This window comes from Pleurodeles waltl, chromosome 3_1 (genome assembly GCF_031143425.1).
Source record: "Pleurodeles waltl isolate 20211129_DDA chromosome 3_1, aPleWal1.hap1.20221129, whole genome shotgun sequence".
Lineage (NCBI taxonomy): Eukaryota > Metazoa > Chordata > Amphibia > Caudata > Salamandridae > Pleurodeles > Pleurodeles waltl.
In genome coordinates, this window is record NC_090440.1 from 1348203240 (window position 1) to 1348230011 (window position 26772).

The 26772-nt window shown below is 45.2% G+C and overlaps 1 protein-coding gene across 5 annotated transcripts in view; it reads left to right on the forward strand.

The window, feature by feature from the left end:
* HINFP (histone H4 transcription factor) overlaps positions 1-26772 on the forward strand; it is a 162944-nt gene that overhangs the window by 85148 nt on the left and 51024 nt on the right. For all 5 annotated transcript variants that reach the window (XM_069224822.1, XM_069224823.1, XM_069224825.1 and 2 more), the window contains 3 exons: positions 9878-9955; positions 10052-10172; positions 10761-10899. In XM_069224822.1, the coding sequence (XP_069080923.1) occupies positions 9878-9955; positions 10052-10172; positions 10761-10899 (338 nt within the window). The remainder of the gene's footprint in view (positions 1-9877; positions 9956-10051; positions 10173-10760; positions 10900-26772) is intronic.

A 26772-nucleotide genomic window follows, 5' to 3' on the forward strand; every position in this document is an offset into this window, starting at 1 on the left:
CCAAACCCCACCGCCCACCTGTCCCTTCCCTCGCATGCTAGGGTAGGCAGTGGGAGCGGGCATAAAAAAACTGTCTAGGCGGTCTGTTTCGAGTTTGCCCGGACTCCTATACAGGAAGGTATAGTAATCTTTAAAAGCATAGTTTATGGGGCCCGGCCTGAATCTGCGCTCGCCTTTCATATCACGTACACTCACAATGGGTGCTCCCTCCCCTCCCGGTCTCACCAACCATGGCAGCATACTACCGGACCTGCCCTCCTCAGCCTGCACTGAGGCTAAGTATCTCTGCGTGCAATGGCATCAGAGCTGTTCGTCAGCCTGAGAGTGGGATCTCCTCGCCTGCTCGTACTCCTCCTGTTCCGGAGTTCCACTGCTCCCTCTCTTTCCCCCTCATGTATGGTTTTCTCTAGACTAATCAGTTCCCGTTCTAATGTGCGTCTTATCCCGGCTGTCTGTCCTATACTGTAACCTCTCATTGCCACTTTAAATGTTTCCCATTCCATATATCTGGAGGAGGCAGACCCCTTGTTAATGTTGATGTGGTCTCTCAGATATAAGCGGAGCGCCTCTCTGAATGCCTGGTCCTCCAGTGCAGCTGGGGACAATCTCCACAGCGGTATTGGGGAGGGAGGGGTCTGTCTTCAGTCACCCTCCAGGTGAGCAATAGTGAATTGTGATCGGATAAAGTGCGCCCAAGTATTCAGAATGGGTCATTCACCTTGCTAGCTTGGCTGAGCACACCACCCTGTCTATCCTAGTATGCACCCGATGGAGGCCTGAGTAATAAGAATAGTCCTTATCGTCAGGGTGCTGTTCGCGCCAAACGTCAATCAATCCCCAAGCATGCATCCACTCTCTTAGTTTTTTAGGTACTTTATGCGTTACTGCTCCTTGCAGCCGTGGGGTGGAGCGGTCCAGGTCTATGTCCAATATGCTATTAAAGTCTCCCCCAAGTAACAACTCTCCATGCTGTTAACGAGTAAGGTGGCTCGATAAACGCTGCAGGAAGGGGACCTGATCCTGGTTAGGGGCATAAATACTTCCTAACACTATTGGAACTCCATGGAGTTTCCCCTCTACTATCACGAACCTGCCCTCCTGATCTATGTCAGTAGATACTACCTCGGAGGGGACTCCTGCACGGACCCAGGACAGCGCTCCTCTGGCATAGGCAGAGTACTTAGTGGCAAACACCTGCCCTCTCCATCTACGCCTCAGTTTCTCCACCTCACTCGCTGTCAAGTGGGTCTCCTGTAGCATTGCTACATGTATGCCTCTCCTCTTTAGGTGGGATAATATTCTGTGCCTTTTAGCTGGTGATCCCATCCCCCGTATGTTCCACGTTGGGAAACTATAGTCTGTCATATAGATGTATCAGGAAAAATGCGGGCCCGACCACCTCCCTCGGCATCCCGCTCCCCTTTGTCCATTTTCATATGCTTCGTGGGAACAATCCACAATCCCCAGGCACCATTGGAACTCAAAATTAAAAAACCTCCCAACTCCCCAACCCCACGGCGCCTCTCTAACTGTGGGCTGCCCAGGTAAACAGTGCAACAGTGCAACTTTGTCAACCAAGTAAGTATAGTTCTCGCCAGTCTAACTGAGTGGACGAGAAGCCGGTAGGGGGGTGGGTCCATGCCCGTCGGAGCCTACTATCCACACAGTGCACCTCACCTCAGGGCCAGCTTATGGGTACATTTACCACAGCTCATCAGCGATCTGCTGAGTCACCTTCGAGGCCCGCCCCGAGCAGCTGGAGCCCTCCACTGACGAGACGGTGGTGCCATCCGAGTCTCTCATCGCTCCCCGGTGGGGAAGCCTCTCTGCCCACTGAGGCCGCTGCCCTCAGGGCCTCCCTCCTCCCCAACTCCTTCGGGAGCGGGCCCGGTGCCGCCGCCCCCCCTGGGACCGTGTCCAGCATCGCCCGATCTCTCACGTTGACCTCTCTGTCCTCTGCGGGCCTCCAGCCACTCCCATGCTTCCTCAGGTTACTGGAAGAATGTGGTCTTGTCCTCCACTATCACTCAGTATCGCCGGGAAGAGAAGCGAGTACTGGATCCCTTCGTCCCTAAGTGCCCTTTTCACTGCCAGGAAAGAAGCTCTTTTAATTTGGAAAATCCGGGAAGAGGGTCACCTCTCCGTTCGTCACTCTAAAGGGTCCCGCCTCACTGGCCCTCTGGAGCAGGATGGTCTGTCCTTGTAGTGGTTACTACCACACGGGGTGGCCTTCCAGGTGCTAGGGGTCTTGTGGAGACTCTGTGCACTCGTTCCAGTGTGAAGAACGGTGCCAATCGTCCCGGTGCTACGACTGTACGCAACCACTCCTCCAGGAATTCCACCATATTCGTGCCTTCCGCACCTTCCGGAAGTCCTACCACCCGTACATTGTTCCTTCGATTTCTCCCCTCTGCATCCTCTGCCCTTTGTTCCAGCCACGTCTCTCTATCCGTTAGATGCAACACTGTAGCCGCTAGGTCTTCTTGTCTTGGTGTGAGATCCGCTAGCATGACCTCGCCTCCTTAACTCTGTCTGTCAGCTTTTGGTGGTCTGCCCGCAGGAGGCCAACTTCTACTGCGACTTGGTTAATGTCGTGCTGTAGGGTTGCTTTTGTGTCCTCGATTGCACCCAAAAATTTGTCTAGAGTGTCCTGGACTTTTGACTGCGTGACGTCTCGTATATCACCCCCATTGAGGTCGGCAGATATTGTGCGATCCATGGCTTTACCCCTGCGTCAGTTCCTGGAGGTCATCAGTGCTGGAGGGCTTTTTACCAGGGTTTTCAATGTGGCTTGTGACCTTGTGCTGCGACACCGCCAACACCCGCCGCTCCCGTCACAAGTGTTCCCAGCCCAGGTCACTATGTCTGAACGGTAGTGTCCTGGTCTATCAGCTGTCCGCTCCCCTGGTCGTCGTGTGCCAGTAGTTTCTTGGTACGCTGATTGCACCTACGTGGGATTGGCTGGGCCCGACTGTGTCCGTCCCTCAAAGGCCGGGCCTGGGATCAACTCGGGATCCCTCCCAACGCCGCAGGGAATGGATCAGGGGCCGCGAGGTCCTTCCCGACTTCTCAGGGTCAGCCGGTCCCACGTTGTCTCCAGGGGCTCCTCGGGCCTGCCTGCTAATGGGTTCTGGTCTTCTTCAGGGCCCCACCGGTGGCCTCGGCGCCCCGGCGGTCCAGTGCGGCCAGCAGCAGCAGGGCCTCTACACCGGAGTCGTCAAGGGACCCGGCCCCACAAATGGTGCCGCGAGTGGATGGGCGTCTTGCCTCGCCCTGCCGCGTCGTCCCCACTCCGCTAGGGAAACCGGAACATCCCCTAGTACTCTCCACTCCGCCACCGAGACTGAATGCGGGGCCTGGTGTTGTCCACTCGTTCAGGGCCCGGTTAGTAGCTCCGCCCAATCGGAGCCCCGCGCGGCGGTCATCACGCGGTCCCCCTCCCCCCACCTACTCCCCCTGGGGCGGGGCAGGTCCTTCGCAAGCAGGGCAAGCAGTCCATTTCTCCTGGAGCAGCGGCCTCGGAGTCTGGAGCTCAGCCCCTTGCTCCGTGGGCCGGGTCAGCCGCGTTCAGACAGGCCCCGTCACTCGAGTCCCCGGCCTTCACTCCGCGCCTCGTCAGGGCTGCCGCGCCGCGCCTGCCAGAGTTGCCACCGGGGCCCGGAGATCAGTCACCGCGGTCCACCGTCCGCTCCAACGTGTTCCGCATGCGGCGCCTTCGTTGGTGGCCCCAGGGTTGGGCTCGGTTCGCCAGATTATTGGTAGGCCCCTTCGGAGCCGACGGATTATGCGCCCGCCATCTTGGCCTGCGTATGCTTTAACACTATACCATGGCACGACCTATCACCAGAAAATCTTTGCAGTGACCTGTAGGGTTTGAAATGTAAAATCAACCTTACCCTCAGAGTGGCCTATCACATCAAGTATGTCTACTGAATTTGTCCTTCAGTGAACTTTGTCCACCGATCTTGGGCCGCCCACTGGGCATTTGTTAACAAACCTCTCAGCCATTCTTTGACAGTGTGGAATACCCAAAATATATATATATATATATATATATATATATATATCTATATATATATATATATATATATATTGTTTTTTAAACGTGGTAGGTGCACAGGGATATAGTTCTCTGTATCACTGAACCCAAATCATAGGAAACTAAGACCACGGCATCTTTAGATTTGGAATTTGAAGGTCTTTTGAAAAGACTTTATAACACATCTTTCAAAAAACTGACATTAGTTCTAGACCATCGAGTACTCTGCAATTCCTTGGGCAAGATCTGGAGCTCCCCATAAGACCACAATAGATACAGTGTTAAGGAAAACTATTGCTCCTAACACCTAAGAGCTATGATCACTTTTGAGGTCCTAACTGTGGCATGATGGTGCTAGGCACTTACGATTTTCATACATTATATGTGTCTAGAGTGCAGAATCTTGTACTTGCCACGCCACTAATAATGACATTTTCATCTAGAACTATCTGGAAATCGAAATTATTTGCCATTTTTTATATGAAAACTGTTACTACTGATTTGTCTAATTTCACTCCACTTTTTTTTATTTATTTTTTTAAATTACGCCTTTGCTGATCGGCCTCACTTTCCTGGGGCTTTTATTTTTTGAGAATACCTTGTCATCCAGTTGCAGTTGAGTAGTATTATGGCCAAAAGACATCAGTGGTAAACCTCTGTCGCTTTTCCAGGTGATCTAGATTTACTTGCAGATTCGCTGCCCTAGATTGCTTGATGTTTTCTGAGAGCGTTTGAAATTTAATTCAGATGAGAGGTCAGCTGAGCTGATTTAATTTGCGGTGTACCTCACTCTGAGTTGAGTGCATATCCCTCTTGTCATCTTGGACTGTATTGAACCTCCGTGTCGTGGTGGCTGCAGTTTGACAATTTTGGGGGTTTTGTGCCAGTCTTAAGAAAAGAACTGTTGTCGTTCTTAACACTTCTTGACTATAAAGTTCTCCAGGCACAAAACTCCCTCACTATACAGGGCACCACCGTCCCATGAAATGTTGCTGCCCATATACTGAGACAAAACATCCAACTAGCACTGATCATTGTTGCTTGGCGGTTAAGATTTATTTGCAGTGAACCCTTCTTCACGGAAGGTGATATTAAAGGTGCAGCTACTAAAGTGTTGCTTGGCTGCCATGGTCCGACTACGCTAAGATGTGGGCTAGAATGTAGATTGCACTAATTACCTCCTCCTACCATACTTTCCAAACTCGCATGACTTTGAAAAGTGAATGTAGGATAGCTGAACGGAGGCCAAATAAAGATCTGAGAGGCCATTACCTTGCTTAATTAAACTGCTCGTTCTCCTCTCGGACCTGGAAGGATTCCCACTGTGGTCTCTGTGATGTGTAGATGTCGACGTGGGTAGGGACTACTTGGGTATGCTTTCTCATAACTTTTTCTTTATTCCAAATCCTTTCCAGTACTTAACTGAGAAAGAAGAGGCATTGTAGGATGGCGTCCGGTCCCTACAGGTACCCCTCTTGATTTCCTGTAAAACCTAGCCTGTGCTCCAGCATAGAAGATTATTGATCATGCCTATTCGGACACCCTTTTCTTCTGGAAATTGTATCACATGGAGTGTGGGGCTGCAGGAATTTCTCTTCCCATAGCCCAAGCTCCGGGGTGAGAGGGGTTCTCCATCTACTAACTATTCAATACTGCTTAAGCCTCTTGTTCCAGGTGAGTATAGATATTTTAACAATTGCATTTTGTTATTCACTTCTGCCATTTAACCCACTACTCTGAAAGACCAAGTGTTTCAGTTAAAAAAAAACTGCTTGTTTCATAGGCAAAATCAGTGTCACCCTTTCCCCATAGCTTTGTGAGGCTGTCAGAGCACAAAAACAATGGGAATACCCAGGTCAAGGCGCTGCATAGTGGAGGCTGACTGTACCTGCCTCACCATGAATTTGGCACAAAAAGCAGGACATGCAATTCTGCAGCTGCCGTGTTTTCCACAGAATAGTGGATTTTTCACGTTTGCCTCATAATCCATCTTCTGGTACGTAATCGGAAAATTTTAGTAAAAAATGTTTCTAGCTCAAGCGGTCTAAAAGTTACTAAAACGTGGTCACATGTTCATGTGCTACAAGGGAAGGCGCTCCATAAAGGTTGACTGGTCAGCTTTCAGTTTTTTATTGCTGTTTGGTTGTCAAACTAGTAACAAGGGGAAATCTTTTCACAGTCTTTCATGTGTAAACATAATAATGAATTAACACTTTTATAAAATTTGCCTTAAATGCTGCATAATTTTTCTTTTCTTGCTGCATAATGTAGTCAAACCTGCTAAATAATTTGGTCCTCAGACGCATAATTGCAGTGACCCAGTGTATAATGTAAATTTAAGAGTGGTGTTGTGGGCCCCTGGAAGAAACTGGGTGAGGTGTGTGTGGCAAACAGCAGCGATAGCTGTGACAGCTTTGGCTTTGCATCATATATCTCAGTTCTCATAAATACATAAACCACCGCTGATATGTCACTGGTGTGTTCTTTGACCAGGGAATTTGCTTTCAACCAGAATTTCTGTCTACATTGCTGGCCGACGTTGGCTGGTAATGGGCTCTTGACGGCATACTTTACTAACTCATAAACTCCCCTTTCCAGTTTCTGTTGCCAGTGACAATACACATTTTATACCACCTTTGGAGTGTCCTTCTATTTGCCTTAATCCTGTTAAGGGAACAAATGGTCATTCTGTTGCAACTGGATCTCTACTGGGCTGAAGCTCAGTCACAGCAAGATGGCTGCAGACCATGTCCCACCACTCTTTACCAACTGCACTGGCTGGCAGGGACAGCTTGTGGGCATTAGAAAACCTATAACTCACATGGCCCATTGAAAAGAAAAGAGGAGGGTTCCACACCTTTGACTCGCTGGAAGCTTGTCATCGCTCCAGCAAACTCCTCTTTCCACTGCTAAGCTTTCAGCCCTGATGGTGACTAATAAAATGCAAAGAAAGATTTCTGCTTGAAGGGATGGCCCTACATCTATTGAAACAATACCCCTGCAAGCCACACCCGTTACTTGCTGTCACTTGCACACACTGGAGTTCAGACACCTTACAAGCTATCTGTTTTGCAATAGTTAGACTGAAAACGGGGTTGAAAACATCTACAGAAACTGCATATTTCTTGGTGTTAGTTTGGAACCATGAATCTCACAAGAAAATTACAAAAAAATAGTCTGACACCGCCTAATCAAATACAGAAAATAAATAACATAAGCTTGCTTGAATGAGACAAATGATACCCTGGTGTTGCATCTGCTTACAACATTTCCTACTGGCCTGTATCACAGGCTTTTTATTTTCTCCTCCTTTACAGACTATTTAGACTTTGTATGATCAGTTGGCTACATCATTCATCTAAAGGGATTGAATTTTACAAGGAAAATAAATAAACTGCATTGTTGAACTCTTAATTTAGTCTCCTGCGGCTGCACTCTAGAAATGTGGCATTGTCTGAGCACTTTGGCTATCTACAAGGTTTAGGCCCTGCAGGTACAGTTGTCTGAAATTGGCATCAACAATGACCCTGTCCCAGTATTGGTGCTTTAGCTGCTGGCATCTGTTATCAGTGGGCGTTTTTGTGTGTACCTTAATTACTCATGCTCCCCAAGAACTATTACTCTTCCAATTTGAAGTGTAATTGTCCTATTTGCACTCCACTGTGCAATTTTTAAACTTACTGAAGAACACTGGCCTAAATATCTCTCACTATCTTGACTTGTAGGAAACTGGGTTATAGTAGCAGAACCCCCACCCCTTCTTTTTTGCTTGGTTGTTGATGCAACTTTGACTGAAGTGCACTGGGTGCCTGCTAACCAGATGCCCAGTGCCAGTGTTCCTTCCCCAAAACAAGACACCTAATCACTTGATCGCCAAGTGGCTGGGCCCTTTAGCACCCCTGTAAGACCCTAGTAAGTGCTGCCACTGGTTCCTAGGTCATTGGGTAAGAAAGAGGATCCTCCAAGAGCTGCAGCACAGCTCCCCTCCCCAGGGGCCATTTGGCACCTGGACAGGTGGGAAAATGAGCTATGCAGGAGGCATGTTGCATTTGCAGGCTGGACACACCTCTGTGGTGACCAGCCTGAAAAGAACAGAGTCTTAGGAATTCCACCATTTTGTGTGGTGGAATTAGGAATTCTAGGGCAGGGTGATGCCCACTCCCCAATGGAAGTGGTTATTTAAGGGGCATAGTGACTCCATGGGTAAGTAGCCCCCCCCTCACCCCCTGTGGGTTCTCCCGGATAGGCTGCCCAGTCCCTGCTTGCAGCCTCAGACCTCCCTTGAGGTCAACTGTTGGTGTGGCCTTCGACATTGCCCCATACTTACCTCAAGTCCAGAAGAACAGTCTGAGTCATTGCTCATTGTCCGTATGCAGTGTCTATTTCTTTCCCATAGGATAACAATAGGGCACCCGAGGCTGAAAAGCATTTCTGCACCCGGATGCCTCAGTGCCTCCCAAAGTGACCTGTTGGAGCTGCTTTGGACCTTGCCGCATACTTAACGTTAACTCCAGAAGAACAGTCCTGTTGGTCGTTAAGTGCCCAAATACACAGTATATGTTTCTTTTTCCATAGGGCAATATTAGGGCACCAGGCGCCCCAGTTCCTCCCAAAGTGACCTGTAGGTGCTGCCTTGGACCTTGCCCTATACTTACCTTAACTCCAGAAGATGGGCCCTATAAGTCTCTGATAAGTATCCTTACGCAATACATTTTTTCCCCTATAGAATAACCTTACCCTTCCAAAAATTGCTCTGTCAACTTTTGAAAATTGTAAACATTTATTATTCGAAAAGTACTCACACAATTCTGATGATCTTGGTATCAAAATTTATATAAATATGTTGTTTTTATAAAAATTGTCAGATTTCTTTGAGTGTGTGTGCGCCTCGCCTGCTGCCTGTGCAATACATGCTTGGCACTACCCTCTGATATTTCTAACAGCTCGCCCACATTACCACAAAAGAGCATTTGGGTTGTCATTTGTACCTCTCTAATTCCTCTGGGGTTTGTTTAGACTCCGTACACAGTGTCTCTCATTTTGGTACACCATATAAATAGCCAGCTTCCTACATGAGTGTCTTGGGCTCCTAGACTGCTCCAAGTCAGACTTTCATTCTGAGCACAGTAGTGGTTCAGTTGTGGTAGCAGCTCTCTATGATATGCAAGCCACTCAAAATGAGGGTTTACTAGCAGGTTTTAGCTTTTAAATCTTCTCTAGCTTTGACACATTTTGAGCAATTATTCTTGATTTACCTTTTAAGAGCAATGTTATTAGTACAGCCTGCTTTGGTTCTCTTTTTCCTAATTTGGCCAGTCATGTGATGCGTCTGCCTCCTTTTAAGCCTCCTAAAATTCATGTTCTTTTGGGGTACCTCTGGGTTTATCGCTCCTGCTCCCCCTGAACACACATCCCATTTTACTCTATATGTCCAGTCTTTAGGAGAGCTGTTGCACTCTTCTGGCAACCTCTAACACCAATGATGCTCAGCTCTAGCCACTGTATTCAGACAGCAAGCTAAACCAGTCTCTCTTAGACCCAAAGATGGACACTGGGCCCTTTTTGAATGAGGCACACTTAACAAAAGAGATCTCAGAGTAATCCGCCATTGTATCTTCTGTTGGTCAGCAAGGGACATTTTTTAACAGATACATTCCATGCCATGCTACTTCTGGGAGAAGCTGTAGTGAAGTTTAATGTGGCATTACGAGGAGGTACATCAAACTCTGGCCTTTGTTTTTTATGATGGGTAAAAAAAAAAACTCAACTTTACAGTAAAAGTTCAGCCTTATCCTTGCCGCTCTTGTTAACCTGTCTCCTCTCTCTCTCTAATCTTAGAGTTGCACTTTCAGTGTGCGCACTGCTCCAAAAGGTTTGCCACAGAGAGGCTGCTTCGTGACCATATGCGGAATCATGGTGAGTCAACAGTACAGTAAGACTTGCAACAGTCAACAGTGCAGTTAAGACGTCCCCATCTAAGAGGTCTTGCTTGGTTATTTCTCTCTTTTGCAGTGAATTACTACAAGTGCCCCCTCTGTGATATGACTTGCCCTCTTCCTTCCGCGCTGCAAACTCACATGCGCTTCCGGCACAGCGACGAACGTCCTCACAAGTGCCAGTTCTGCGAGTACAGGTGAGGCAGCATAATGGTGGAAAATGGGTGTTAAGTGGGAAGATGCTGAAGGATCCAGAAAGGGAAGTTTAGAGGGGCAAAGCATCTAACTTAGTGGGATTGCAGGAATGAATGATGGTGGATCTGGTCTAGGGCAAAGGGGGCATGTAGCCTTGTCCATCTGTATGGGGTGGTGGAAAAAGGGAGTAGAGGATTTAGGGGGTAGAGAAGCTGAGCTCAAGGAAGGTCGGGTCTAATTAAATTATTACTTGTGATGAGAGTGCCATGGAAGGAGATGGCGTAAAGTGAACAATCAGTGGGTGGGACATGGGCATAAAGAGCCGATCAGAGGATTAGGAAGAAGTTGGTGAATCTGACTTGTTCCTTAAAGTAGTGTTTTTTTTTTTCTTTCAAGTCTGTGTGGTTCCTCTTCTTTTTATGAATATCTTTTTTTGAATGGCATAGCAAGGCTGAATTTTAACATGTATCATAGCTACAGAAGGGTGGATTCTGTTCTTTGGGCAGGTGAAGCCTGAACTGGATGACACTTATGTTTTTACAAATATTTATATTTTATTCCCTCTCCCCCTTTTTAAACTTTTTCAATAGCTGCAAGAATTTAATCGATCTCCGTAGACACCTGGACACTCACAGCAAAGGTCCCACATACTACTGCGAGTTTGAGAATTGTGACTTCAGTGCGCGCTCATTGGCCTCTATCAAAGTACACCACCGAAAAGTTCACGAGGTATGTAATGGAAGTTGGTTTTGGGGATTTAGAGGAATTGTTTTGAACTAGGAGGGCCCTTGGAGAACAGATGATGAAATACGGGGGAGTTCGGACCTTCATTTAGGAAGACCGTGGCACAACGGATTAGCTCAAATATCATTGCATTACACAATAGTGTTAAAGCTAAGGAGTAGTTTTACAAATGTTGAACTCATCTCAAGCCTGAGCCCTATGGGGTCTGTCTAGTCCGAAATTTTTGGGAAGGTCCATTACAAAGCAAATCCTTCCAGAACCAAAAGCCATTTCTGGCTCTTGCCAGAAATGCTAGCATGCTCTCAATGTGCATGCTAAGCACTATTCCTCCATCTACTGGCTCAGTCCACAAATGTTACTGAAACTTTCAATTTAAAGTTTGGGCATCAAAGGGTGGAGGAAGCATTACTCACTAATATAGACCAGTGACATAAACTTACCGTGCCCTAACACTTCACCTCCATTTTCGAATTTTGCCAGCTGGTGGGATCAGACGTATCATGGGTGAGCTTTCCAGAAGAGCAGAAAAATACTGATGCACTCAACAACATTTTCAAGAGACGGCAATAATTAGCCAGACTAGGGGTAGACATTGAGGAGAAAAGGTTTTTTAATGAGTCTTCAACTAAATCTGAGAATGCTTATCAGTCATTGTTGAGTCGCCTCAACACAGATTTATAGAATCATCAAGTTTTTCTAGAACTGCAACCAAAAGTTTGTTATTAACAATGGACACCTGATTTGCAAGTTTCAATTACTAAGAGGACATAGTGGGAGCCTGCTATGCCTTTTGTTATTTAAACAAAAACTAGATTCTAGGGAAAATGACTTTTGTATATTACACAAAGATTGATTCTTTGGAAGAATCTTTTTCTGTTCGCGCAAACAAGAAGGGTCTAAGCTTTATTTTGTAGGAAGAGTATGTTGTGGCTTCAGAGGAAGCTCAGGGGAAATAAGTCTTATGCTGATTTTTGAGTATTATTCACTTACTCGCAGCAGCACATCATTCTGTTCTCACAATGTCCCACAGACAAGCACTAATACTAAAGTTGGTGCATCTACAGTGCCTCCAAAAATAACCTTCTGAGCTGTGGAGAAAGTTGCCAAGCTTAAAAAATTGAAAATGATGGTGTTGAAGTTAAAAGAAAGGACATATAGAAAAGCTCTAGGTGCTGAAAGGAGGGTTCCTATCGTATTAAGTCCAAAGACCATCTCTATAACCTAAAAAGGTGTTGATTCTACTTCTAAAACGCTCAAGGGGGCAAATGTAGCTAAGAGTCATCTAGTTAGAATGTGGCAACAATGAAAGATCATCAGGAATCCAAGTTTTCAACATTGAAAGGATATTAACAGTGGTGACAAAAACAGTTGTGGCTTCTGAAGACACAAAGAAAAAAAACTCTTCATATATTTACTTAGGGGCTTTAATTAATAAGAAGAAGTTGTTTGAGTAAACGTTGGTATCACATGACACAAGCCATTAGAGCCAAAAAAAGACCAAAGGGACAATATTAAAAGATAAGGAAAAAGTGAGGGCCCTCATTTCCCACGTCCTAGATGCTGTCTCCCAGGCCAGCTTCTGAAAAATAGTATCCCTTTGGTACAGTAAGTTTCCTGCCCTCTTTAGCAATGGAGGGTACTCCTTCAATATCTAAAATATTAAAATTCTAAAAATAAGCATTGATGGTGCTGGACCTGCTCCTCTTTTTATGGGACTGTTGTCACTCTCTGTGCCCATACAGTCTAAAGTGAATCAGTGGGCCCTTGTTCATTGAGCTGCCCAGAACATGAGTAGAAATGAGCCTGGGGTGCCCCTTAATCATAGACAGGTGTGTAAGATTGGTACCACCTACTGGCTCTAAGCCTTCTCGTACTCCCACTGCATGCAATTGAATGTGCGGAATCGATTCACAAGGTCCTCACTTTGCTGTTTGAGTTCTGATTTGATCTCTCATAGCTGCTTGTTTCCTTTCTACCTGAGATGCTGCAACTTCCAGAATCTGTACCTTGGTCTCAATAATTTTAGTAGTATCAACAAATTCAGTGATTGGCTGCTCAATGAAGTAAATTGTGTGTCTGATTCTAAAATTGAGTGGCCTGTGTAGACTAATTACTTTTAACCCAAAAAATTCTTTTAGTATAGTCCTGAGCATGGATTTTGTAGATGTTGAGTTCGAAGAGTAAGTAGAATTCCCCTTTCGATTTTTCTGGTTCGGATCTATCTGGATTCACCTAGCATCCAGGGGTGAAACCTGGTGTACTCCCCAGTCTGAATCCATAGATGCTCTTACCCCCTCGTTAGGAGCCATATTGGAAGACTCAAAGCTTGACTGCCTGTTTATGCCACATTTTAGGGGAACGCTGCGTTTAAACCATAAGAGCTATGTCTTATAGAAAGATTTGAGTTCAAGCGTCTTTCCCTTTGGCGTCTTAAAGCATCCGCTTCCTGAGGTCTAACCTTAGCCAAAATATATATATATGTTCGATGGCATGTGTAGCTGCAGATACACATGCTGTGCATTACCCTGCCATCTAGTGTTGGGCTCCGAGTGTTACAAGTTGTTTTTCTTCTAAGAAGTCTTTTCGAGTCACGAGACCGAGGGACTCCTCCCTTTCGGCTGCATTGCGCATGGGCGTCGACTCCATCTTAGATTGTTTCCTTTCCACCATCGGGTTCGGACGTGTTCCTTTTCGCTCCGTGTTTCGGTTCGGAAAAGATAGTTATCAATCGGAAAATTCGACGTTATTGTTTGCACTTGGTACCGGGTTAGTGCTAGCACATCGACACCGAAGAAAGAAGAGCTCCGGCAGCCCTTCGGGGCTTCCAGTCCTCGGCAGGGCCTGGTCGGCCCGACCGCATCCATCTTCAAGGCTCATGGAACGGACCCCCTTCCGCTTCTGTCCCAACTGCCACACTAAGTATCCTTATACAGACCATCACTTGGTCTGTAATCTGTGTTTGTCCCCCGAACACAAAGAGGATACGTGCGAGGCCTGTCGGGCATTTCGATCCAAGAAGACACTGCGGGATCGTAGAGCTCGAAGACTTCAAATGGCGTCGACACCGGCCGGACACCCCGACGTCGAAGAAGAGGAGACATTCTCCATTCCAGATTCGGACTTGGACGAGCCCGAGAGTGAGCAGCCGATGAGGCAACAAACCGTGAGTAAACCAGCCCCGGCAAAAACTCACTCGAAAATCATGATGGCCCAGGGGACGCCACCGCCAACAGGCCATGGCTTTACCCGAAAACACAGTGACCAAACATCGGCACCGAAAAAGGCCTCCCAGCAGCCGAAGACATCCGACTCCGGTTGAGATGCCGGCTCTGAACAGACTCGGCACCGAGATACCGGCTCCGACCAGACTCGACACCGAGAGATTGGCACCCCGAAAGCCAAAAAGGTTTCCTCGGAACCGAAAAAGACTGCCGAAAAGGTTTCGGTGCCGAAACATGCAGCCTCGGAGCTGAAACACAGCTCCTATACAGACGAACAGGGCCTTTCCTCACAATTACAAGGCAACAGGTTTGAACAAGAACTGGGCATTGGAGAGCCAGACCATACCCAGAGGAGGCTCCATATACAAAAAGACACCGGGAAAATCGGAACTCTTCCTCCAATAAAGATGAAGCTGAAGCTCGCATTCCATGAGGCGGAAATGCAGCCAAAAGCAAAAGTGGCTAAAGAAAAAACCCCACCACAGTTTTCTCCACAGCCATCGCCACCGCACTTGCCACATCTGTCCCCAGTAGCGACACCCCCAATGATGCAGTCACCAATGAACACAGGGATGAGCCAAGATGACCCGGATGTATGGGATTTGTATGATGCACCGGTCTCAGATAATAGTCCGGATTGCTACCCGGCAAGGCCATCACCACCGGAGGACAGTACTGCTTACATGCAGGTGGTTTCCAGGGCAGCTACTTTTCATAACGTAGCATTACATGCAGAGCCCATAGAAGATGACTTCTTGTTCAATACCCTGTCATCCACGCACAGCCAATACCAAAGTTTGCCAATGTTACCAGTCATGTTAAAACACGCCAAACAGGTGTTTCAAGACCCAGTCAAAAGCAGAGCCATCACACCTAGCGTCTCATGCCACGAACAGATGTACACTGGGTAAGTGACATTTTCCGTTCAATGGCATGTGTAGCTGCAGATACACATGCTGTGCATAGACTAGTAAGCAGTTATCTCCCCAAAAGCGGTGGCTTAGCCTGTAGGAGTTGAAGTTGTCTGAAATAATGTTCGTAATGCAGCCTGTCCTACTGTGGCTTGTGTCGTTAACACATCTACACAGTAATGTTTTGTGAATGTATGAGGCGTAGACCATGTGGCTGCCTTACAGATTTCTGTCATAGGTATATTTCCTAGAAAGGCCATTGTGGCACCTTTCTTCCTAGTGGAGTGCGCCTTAGGCGTAACAGGTAGATCTATTTTTGCTTTAATAAAGCAGGTCTGAATACATTTCACTATCCATCTGGCAATGCCTTGTTTGGATATTGGATTTCCTGCATGAGGTTTTTGGAAGGCTACAAACAATTGTTTTGTTTTGCAAAACTGTTTTGTTCTATCAATATAATACATTAGTGCTCTTTTAATGTCTAACGTATGTAAGCCTCTTTCAGCTACTGAGTCTGGTTGTGGAAAAAAGACTGGGAGTTCCACTGTTTGGTTTAGGTGGAACGGTGATATAACTTTTGGTAAGAACTTGGGATTTGTACGGAGAACCACTTTATGTTTGTGTATTTGTATAAAGGGTTCTTGTATAGTAAAGGCTTGTATTTCACTTACTCCTCTAAGAGATGTGATAGCTATTAGGAAGGCTACTTTCCAGGTTCAGTATTGCATCTCACAAGAGTGCATGGGTTCAAATGGTGGACCCATGAGTCGTGTTAATACAATATTGAGGTTCCACAAGGGAACTGGTGGTGTTCTTGGGGGTATGATTCTTTTTAAACCCTCCATAAATGCTTTGATGACTGGGATTCTAAAGAGTGATGTTGAATGTGTAATCTGCAGATAGGCAGATATTGCTGTGAGATGTATTTTAATGGAAGAAAAAGCTAGATTAGATTTTTGTAAGTGTAATAAGTAGCTTACTATGTTTTTTGCGGAAGCATGTAGTGGTTGAATTTGATTATTATGGCAGTAATAGACAAATATTTTCCATTTATTTGCGTAACAGAGTCTTTTAGTTGGTTTTCTAGCTTGTTTAATGACCTCCATACATTCTTGTGTAAGGTCTAAATGCCTAAATTCTAAGACTTCAGGAGGCAGATTGCTAGATTGAGCGATGCTGGATTCGGGTGTCTGATCTGTTGTTTGTGTTGAGTTAACAGATCTGGTCTGTTTGGTAGTTTGATATGAGGTACTACTGACAGGTGTAGTAGTGTTGTATACCATGATTGGTGAGCCCAGGTTGGTGCTATTAGTATTAGTTTGAGTTTGTTTTGACTCAATTTGTTTACCAGATACGGAAGGATTGGGAGAGGGGGAAAAGCGTAAGCAAATATCCCTGACCAATTCATCCATAACGCATTCCCCTTGGAGTGAGGGTGTGGATACCTGGACGCGAAGTTTTGGCATTTTGCGTTTTCTTTTGTTGCAAATAGGTCTATTTGTGCTGTTACCCAGCTTCGAAAGTAAGTTTGTAGTATCTGGGGATGAATTTCTCATTTGTGTGTTTGTTGGTGATCTCGACTCAGTTTGTCGGCTAACTGGTTTTGAATTCCTGGGATGTACTATGCTATTAGGCGAATGTGATTGTGAATCGCCCAATGCCAAATCTTTTGTGCTAAAAGACACAGTTGTGATGAGTGTGTCCCTCCCTGTTTGTTTAGGTAATACATTGTTGTCAAGTTGTCTGTTTTGACAAGAATGTGTTTGTGGGCTATTAGCGGTTGAAATGCTTTCAATGCTAGAAACACCGCTAACCGCTCTAAATGGTTTATATGCAATTGCCTTTGTTGAATGTCCCATTGTCCCTGTATGCTGGCTGGTTGAGGTGTGCTCCCCACCCTATCATGGAAGCATCTGTTGTGATCACGTATTGAGGCACTGGATCTTGGAATGGCCGCCCTTGGTTTAAATTTATAGGATTCCACCATTGAAGCGAGGACTGTGTTTGGCGGTCTATCAACACTAGATCTTGAAGTCGACCCTGTGCTTGTGTCCATTAGCTTGCTAGGCACTGTTGTAAGGGCTGCATGTGTAGTCTTGCGTTTGGGACAATGGCTATGCATGAAGACATCATGTCTAAGAGTTTTATTACAAACCTCACTTGATAGTGTTGGTTTGGGTGCATGTTTAGTATTACATTTTGGAAGGCTTGTACTCTTTGTGGACTTGGAGTGGCAATCCCATTTTGTGTGTTGATTGTTGCTCCTAAGTATTGTTGTATTTGACACGGATGTAGATGTGATTTTTGGTAGTTTATAGAGAACCCTAACTTGTGAAGGGTTTCTATGACGTAGTTTGTGTGTAGAAGACACTGTTGCTGAGTGCTGGTTTTTATTAACCAATCGTCCAAGTAAGGGAATACATGCATGTGCTGTCTTCTGATGTGAGCAGCTACTACTGCAAGACATTTTGTGAATACCCTTGGGGCTGTTGTGATGCCGAACGGTAGCACTTTGAATTGGTAATGCACGCCTTGGATTACGAACCTTAAGTATTTCCTGTGGGAAGGATGTATGGGTATGTGGAAATAAGCATCTTTGAGATCTAATGTTGACATGTAGTCCTGTTGTTTGAGCAAGGGAATCACGTCTTGGAGTGTTACCATGTGAAAATTATCTGATTTGATGTAATGATTTAGTGTTCTGAGGTCTAATATGGGTCTCAGTGTTTTGTCCTTTTTTGGAATTAGGAAATACAGAGAGTAAACACCTGTTCCTTTTTGATGGTTGGGTACTAGTTCTATTGCTTCCTTTTGTAATAATGCTTGGACTTCTAGTTGTAACAGGTTTAAGTGTTGTTTGGACATGCTGTGTGCTCTTGGAGGCACATCTGGTGGCAAATGTAGGAATTCTATGCAATAACCATGTTGGATAATGGCTAGGACCCATGCGTCCGTAGTTATGTGTTCCCAGTTTTGGTAATCTGTGAGCCTCCCCCCCCCACTGGTGTTGTGTGTTGGGGGTTTGTGACGTTGGAGTCGCTGTTTAGTTTGTGGGGTTTTTGGGCTTTGGAATTTCCCTCTTGTTTTAGGGAACTGTCCACCCCTATATTGTCACCGAAAACCTCCTCTCTGATATTGGCCCTGGTATGTGGGTCTGACTTGTGAGGTGGAAGGCTCTGTGGTCTGTGCCCGAAACCACCCTCTAAAGTGCGGCTTCCTAAAAGTGCCTCTGCTCTGTGGGGAGTAGAGCGCGCCCATGGCTTTGGCCGTGTCAGTGTCTTTCTTCAGTTTGTCTATCGCTGTATCCACCTCCGACCCAAACAATTGTTGTCCGTCTGAAAGGCATATTCAGCACAGCCTGCTGGATTTCTGGCTTAAATCCGGAGGTACGTAGCCACACGTGTCTCTGAATGGTTACCGCCGTGTTTACTGTCCTGGCCGCCGTGTCTGCTGAGTCCATAGCCGACCTTATTTGGTTGTTGGAGATAGTTTGGCACTCCTCGACAACCTGTTGGGCACGTTTCTGGAACTCTTTGGGAAGGTGTTGAATGAAATGTTGCATTTCGTCCCAATGTGCCCTGTCATATCTTGCCAGTAGAGCTTGCGAATTGGCAATTCGCCATTGAATGGCTGCCTGTGCTGCCACCCTTTTGCCTGCTGCATCTAATTTCCGACTTTCTTTGTCGGGTGGTGGTGCGTCTCCAGAAGTTTGTGAGTTTGCCCTTTTCCAGGCTGCTCCTACTACCACCGAATCAGGAGTTAACTGTTGTGTAATGTACACAGGGTCCGTAGGGGGAGGTGTATATTCCGTCATAAGTTGATGAAACTTGTACATTTGTAAATTTGTAAATATATACTATTTCTTATACACATTATGTACATACACACTCACTCCATTGCATGGGCACTTTTACTATATACACAACTCCTACCTCACCCTCTGCGGGGAAAACAATCTAAGATGGAGACGACGCCCAATGCGCAATGGAGCCGAAAGGGAGGAGTCCCTTGGTCTCGTGACTCGAAAAGACTTCTTTGAAGAAAAACAACTTGTAACACTCTGAGCCCAACACTAGATGGCAGAATAATGCACAGCATGTGAATCTGCAGCGTCTCATGCCACGAACAGATGTACACTGGGTAAGTGACATTTTCCATATTGATGTTTGAGAGCTTGGATCGCAGCTCTCTTTCTCCCCAAGATTGTGGGTTGTGATATTAGGTAAGCTGCGCCTAGCAAGTAAGGGCTGAGCACTATTGTAGAGAAGTGACACACCTATGTTTGACTGAGCTGGATTAGACACCAGCATTTACCCCACTTTCCCACCCCCTTATAATATTGGAAAGGGTACTGGATTGGCGGCTTACCCTGAAGAGCTGATATTGTGCCATCTGATTCGGATGAAAGTACGATATTAAGTGCAGATTTTTCTTCAGGTGATTTTGACACGATTTCTGCCACTTCCACCATGTTGGCTCCCGACGTAGAAGTAGTAGAGGGAAATAATGTGTCATGTTCAGCCGTCTGATGGTGGGCCTGAGCTCAGCATCCCTGCTGGGATGTTCTTTTGGCCGTGTATGGAGGATGATAACATAGCCAAGGAAATACCGTAGGCTGTGAGGGATGGGGGGTGCATCCAAGGTATGGTCATCTTTGTCCATCAAAGTAGTAGTGGTAGAGCAGGGTTTATAATTATCCAGGGGGCTAGCTAGCAGTGTGGCATACCCCTCAGCTTGTCTTGACACGTTTGCTCTTAGGCTTACACTTTCAGCAATTGTCTCCTCTCCATATGACTTACAACCATTCTCAGTATGGTCACTCTGTATTGCTGTGGTGGACCCCGGCAGCCATATCTGGGTTAATGGGAGCAGTAGGAGTTGCCACATGCACGTCCTGCCAATAGCCCTCCTGGACTAAATTTGTATTTTTCGTGTCACCCCTGCCTCTGCCATTGCTCACTTTGTGACGTTTGCATGCATCTAAATAACATCCCTGGATTCCTTGAATTGCGATGTCTGGATTTGACACTGGCTGATTCACCTTCTGACCAAATAATTCAACAAAAGTTCAGCAGTGACAGAAAAGTTTTCGATTGGTAATTAGCAGTTTTGGAAGCTAGACGCACTCAGATTCTTGCAATGGCGGTAAGTAACAAATTTTAAGCCACAATGTTTTAAGCATCACTACTTCCCCGCAGGCTCCACAGGAGTTAATGATTGAAAATCTGTTATTTTTAGTTGAGCATGGCAGCGCGCAAGTGCTGCTTTTCGACCTGTTGTAACTTAGTCTGTGGGTTTTAAACACGCCCATCACTTCCATTTGTTCCTGGGCTTGCCTTTCAACAACCCCTTGATATCATTGGTAAATGCTTTGTTTGCCCCGCCTTGCGACTCTCTTGTTACGCCTTGCAGACAGACCATGTTGCATGTATTATTGCACGGTTCCCGATATACTTGCAGGAGAGCAAACCACTTTTTTCTTTTGACTCTCTCCTTCGCGCTCCATGCAACCATGGCACTTTGAGTGCGAAGGGAGTGAACTTGATCAGCGGTATTGGAGCGCTCGTCACATTGTTCACGCTTTTACCCATTTGGAGTCATTTCAATTTTGGTTTTGTCTCTCCCCTTTGTGCTCCATGGATTTAAAAAAACTCTTGTAATTGGTAAATGCTTTACCTAAATATAAACACAGAAATCACCAAAGCAGCTGTCCCGGCACAGCGGGACAGCTGATACTACAATAGTCACTGCACTTGGGGAAACTCGTCCAAAATGGTTTTCGAGCATTCTTCTTTTAAACATATTTGCCCATACCTCAGCCTGTGGTGGCCCTAGAACAATGGGGCCACCACTAGCACAACACTTTCTGTTTAGGTCATCTCTGGGTCCACACACTAGGATAATGGTAACCCCAAAATAATAACCCCTCCCACCATTCAATGCCTAAGCGCTCTCATACCTCGAACGTTTGTTTTGCAGCTGGGAGTAGTTTGTGTTTTAAGGGCCTTATTTCTAATATTGTAGTAGGCCTGCAAGTCCTGAAAATATGTAATGTACTACGGCCTCCAGTGGCTAAATAAATGGTTATACTGCAGCATTTTCTGCCATTTTGTTTTCATGTGGTCATGCCCTCTTTGGAATAACTATATGATTACGCGATCATGTTTCTTAGAAATTCTATTTTGATTGTGGTATTCTTTAGGGGCTGTTTTAAACATTACAGTCAGCAGACTACGATATTTGTGACACTCTGAAACATGCTTCATAATGCTTTGCAGGGCACTCCTTTTACAAAACATTTTTGGTCATAACTCAGCCTATGGTGGTCTTAGGACAATGGGATCACCTTTAAAATGTTCACCACAACACGTGCTTTCTGTCTAGATCATCTTTGGGTCCACACATCAGGTTAGCAGGGACCCCAAAATAACCCATCCCACCATTCAGTGTATTTTTAAGCTCTCTTATTACTGGAACTGTAGTTTTGCCCCTTGAAGTAGTTTGTGTTTTAAAGGTGTTGTTTGAAAAAATATTCCAGTAGGCGTACTAGCTCTTTAGTTATATGCAGAGCCACTGGAATTATGTGGTAGAAATTACCCAAATATGTGGCAGGGTTGACCAATTAAAGTGGCAAAAAAATCCAGTTATGCCAATAGCTCCAACCCAGGTAAATGAGAGACCTATTGCATTGCAAATGCTTGTTAGCAGTAGCAGGTCACAGAAGTCCGAGCAGTTGGTGCCAAAACTAGCTGGCCTCTGATCCTCGCAGCACCAGCAAGTAACACATTCACTGCCGGACAAGGCTTAATTCAAGCACCACCACTCTTAACAGGTTCCAAAAGAGGTAATGAGCACAAATCTGCCATTATTTGAAGTCAAAGGCTTGCTGTAACTAAGATGGCAGCCTCCTCATCTGTGTCTCCCCTCATCCCAGCTCTCCCTCGAAGCACTTGTAATTGGCCTGTGTTTAAATCTCAGCAGCACACCTTGGCTTGTCGGGGGATCCTCCGCAGCTAAGATTTCTTAGCATGCCCAAATGACAGGCAGGCAGGCCGTGTCAGGCAGGGATATCAATTCTACAAGCCACATACCAAGCATTTGAAGCAGCTGGGAAGGTGCATCCAACTGCTGCCGCCACAGCAGTAAGTTTATTGTAAAGGAGTCCTGCTAGAATATAGGGACGTAGGTTAGTTCGCTGAGGAGTGAGAGATGTAGCTTGCGGGAGCTGCTCAGTTCTCATCTGCAGTGTTCTTATTGCCGCCTGCCATATTGCCCCCAAGGCCCTCGTTTTCAGGTTTAAGGCTCTTTCGATACCAGTTTCCTTTATGAGTGGCTCCTCCCCCAAAATGAATTGCAAAGGATCCTTTGTCATATTCTCTGCACTGAAACAAGCTAAAAAATTTCCTGACTCTTGAATGCTCATCACACTGAATATTTTTTGATTATTCTTAGTTATGACTATTTTGCCACTGCTGAATAATAAAGGAGTATCCAATGAACTTAGAAGAGATAGTGGAAGCTGCACTAATTTTGAGGGCTTTCAGAGGATTGAGAGCCGTCAGTTCCGAAGTCCAGGCAATACAGGAGTAAAATCTCATCAGCTTGGGTGGTCTCCACAAATCCCTTCTTCCCCAGCATCCCCGTCCCTTACCTCGCCTCCCTTTTGCCTTATTTGGTGATTTTAACTGCATTTTGAGCCCTGTGCTCGACACTAACACCTCCCATATAGCATGTATGACTAGAACTAAGGCATGTATATTGAATCTGATGCATTATACTCAATACTTAGGTACACTAACATGGGAATTTAGTTCAATTAATCGAGGGTCAGTCAGCCCACCCTTTTGTGGTTGGGGACACTAGTGAAAGCCTTTTTTAGAGATGTCACAATCTTTCATTATTGAGATTGTAAAAGCAGACACCGAAGAAGAGAGTTCCTCTACGGGCCAGCTTAATAATTTAATTCTACTCCATATTTCATATATTATTTTTCGTTTTGAGGCAGCACATGAAACGTACCTAAAAATGATGATCTACGAGGCCATATTGTTGCTCTTCTAACCGCTCGAGTTAACAGAGAGAATGCAAGCCGGGTTTGTGAGATAAGTGAGAATTCGGGAAAGCTGTTGGAATGTATGAGCTGGTTTGACATTCCAAATACTGTAAATACTCAAATTAAGGATTCAGAAGGGGTGGTTTTTACTTAGCACCCAGAGATTCTGTCTGTGTTCAGTTTATTATTCTACAATATATCAGGAGGAATCAGAGGTCAGTCTCACTGATATTCTGGATTTAGACCTACCTAAATTAGACACTAGGTAATGGTATGCTTAGTGCTTAGTTTTCTGTGAAAGAGGTTATAGATACTATTTCCAGTTTACTGGGAGGTAAAGCTTTGGGACCGGATTATATTCCTTCTGGCATATATAAGATTATGGCACCTGTAATTACACCACTGTTGCTAGAGCTGCTAGGGGAAATCCGAAGCCATAATCACAATATTTTAAAAAAAAGACAAATACCCAGTTGAGTGTAGTTCTCAGTGGCCTGTCTCACTCTTTAACACCGACTCTAAAATAATTCCAAAGATTTTACCCAACCGTGTTAATGGGATTATCTCTCAGGTAACCTGCCTGGAACTGATAGACAGGGGGTAGCCCAAATAGATCCTAGAAATTTGTCTACAATAATACCTTAATTATTGGATTTATATCCTTAAACACGTATTTACACTTTTTCCAATTGTGTCAAACACTTTTAAATTGTAGATTCAGCTTTTTTAATTCATTTTTAGAGTGTAAATTCCATTATTATGCAAGCATACTATACAAACACCATGTCATTACATAATCATTTATTAACTTAGATGGCCCACGTTGTAAAGTTTTTCACATTAGGTCCATCTTAAAGGTAGTTTTGTGTATTAGATAAATCAATTGCCTTATGTCCATATATTTCACATGTAATGTGATTAGGATGGTGAACTCTGCATCGAAAAATCCATTTGGTGTGGACTCCTTTTTAGGAAAAAAGTCAACGCATTTCGGCCTCTTAACTTCCTGCCTCCTCAGGACTGTATAAGGAGTGTGAAACATTTAACTTCAAACAAGCAAAAATAAAAAGACGCTATATCAATCCAGGTCTGGTATAAAGGTATTTTGTACAATATGTGTGCTTATATACATAGTGTAAGTGCGACATCCTAAGCCTTATTTGAATTGAAAGACATAAAGCATCACCATAGCATGATTATTGTGTGCCTTTTAAGTAAAATGCATAGTCTGTTATTAATGAAAGTTGAATGAAAATATCTAGTAAGACAGGAGGAAGATTAGATTTGGCACCACATAGAAGTACATTTCCCACTGACTGATACAGATTTATATTGTACAAACCTGGTAGAACGGAAAGGTTTGTTTCCTGTTAGAAATGTAAAGTCTTATTTCTTGAAGAAACTGATTCCAACCTTTGTTGTAAAAGTGATGGTAACAAAGTAGGGAAGCAAAATCAGCTATTTCTAGAGCAGGTATATTAGAACTTGGTAAGTATTTAAGCCCTCGCCACACAACCCACAAAACATCTAGGCTCCTGTGAAACCAGACTTCCTAAGCCACCACTTCAAGAAATTCTTGATGAGATAGGCTTGAAAATGAGGAGGACTGTAGCAACACAGTAGTGTATAGCCAGTTCCAGTGCACACTTGTAAATGTCTTTATTTGACAATATTCAATATAACCACATTGTTTAACAAATAATAGAAATAGTGGTGTAGAGAGCATGTAAACGAAGTGCAGTAAATCAAGATACAGTATGGACATTTACAAATTACAGTACCTGGGAGTTATGGCAGTACATTGTATTTAACCTGCCTCTCCAGCAACCCATATCCCTGGACATTAGGTGTTTATCCCCCATGCCCAGTAAGGTGGGCCTATGGTCCCTGGTCTAGTGCATCATTTTGGCTATTGTCTGTAAGGTCTAGCCCATGATAGCTTATCCATTTGCCCCATATCTTGCGGAACTTTCTGGCGCAACCCCTGCTAGCATTTGTTATCTTTTCTGCCGCCATATACATGTCCATACCTCCCTTCAATTCGTGTATGGTTGGCACCTCTGCCACCCTCTCACTTCCATGCAATATCCAGTTTTGCAACCACCAGGCCGAATGTGCTGAAAAGATTGGGGCGTGCAACATCTCAGTTTTTCCGGATCCACCAGTATGACATAAGCAGGTTCGAACAAGAGTGATACGTCTAGAACTCTGCCCAGTTCTGCCAGGATCTCAGTCCAGTACTTGGATAAGGGGGTAGTGCCATAGTGTGTGTAAGAAATCGCTTCTTTCAGCATTGCACCACAGACATAGGGGATGTTGCCCTACCTATTGTGTGGAGTTTGGCCCGATCATAGTATACCCTATGGAAGATTATGTATTGAATTAAGCAGAGCCGCAACTTCATAGCGACCTATTTAGAGTGCTTGAGTAACGCCTCCCAGTCAGTGTCTTCCATAATGCCTATGTCTCTCATCCAGCGGTCCCTGAGGTTGTGTAGATTATCAGGCATGTTGTTGTTTAGTGTTCGGTAAGTAAGAGAGATCACCCCCTTGGTAAGTTCTTGCAATATTCTCCTCTCTAGTGGGGCATATTCTGGAATGTCACTGCAGATAGGCCTTCAGCGATCCAAGCATGCTTTAGTTGTGCGTATTTAAGGAATTGTGACGTGTATTTTCAGAGCTAAGGTTCGCAAGGGATTTGATATCTCAGTTTTTTAGGAGATCCCCTGTAGTAGAAATCCCAATTAAGTCCCACACCCCAAAGGCCTGTAGTTTACTAATCTCCCCAAGCAGTGTTGACTGCATGACTCTCCCGCCCGTCCTGTCCTTTTTGTTGCTCTCTCCCATACCACTAATGTCACCTGTGTTGCCGGAAGTTTACTCAGTGTACTCCTGCCACCATTTAGATAGTCTAAGTGCGATTGATGTGCCAAGGTGCCTCTCTCTAGTCTATACGTTGGGGGATCCTGCGGGGCATGTAGTCAGTCATTGTTTGAGATCAGGTGTGCCGCCCAATAGTAGGCCACTATATCAGGAAGCACTATGCCACCATTGTAAGGGTTTCTCTGCAAGGTCCTTAAAGCTATCCGTGGGTGTCCTCCTTGCCACAGGAGGACCTCACAATCCCCTCAATTTGTGTGAATGTGTCACTTGGTAGTGGAAAACTTGAATTTTGTAAGGCATACAGTATTTGTTGCAGGGTGATTATTTTAAAAAAAAAGGGCTGCACGGCCTAGTAGCGACCATGGTAGGACCTTCCACCTATCTTTGTGATGCCGGACACCACCCTTCCTGGGATGTGGCTATAACAAGTCTCATTTTGTCAGTCCTGGTGTTAGAAATAGGGTCTCTAGTTGGCAGTCAGTTTACATCCTGTCCAAGTAGGGATCCTCTCTCACTAGTCAGGGTAGGGGAGTCACACACCTAATATAACCCCTGCTCACCCCTTGGTAGCTTGGCACAAGCACCTCAGAGGCAATATGTAAGATATTTGACACACCCACATCACACAACAAATAACAGCCCCCCCATCCCCCCCTCCCCAAATACATACAATTAGGAGGACTGATAGTAGGGAAGGTAATGAAGCAGACCAAGGCAAATATAACTGCGCTTTTAGTTTTTTGATACACTCGCTCAAAATGACTTAAACACACTATGGGGACCAGTCCTCA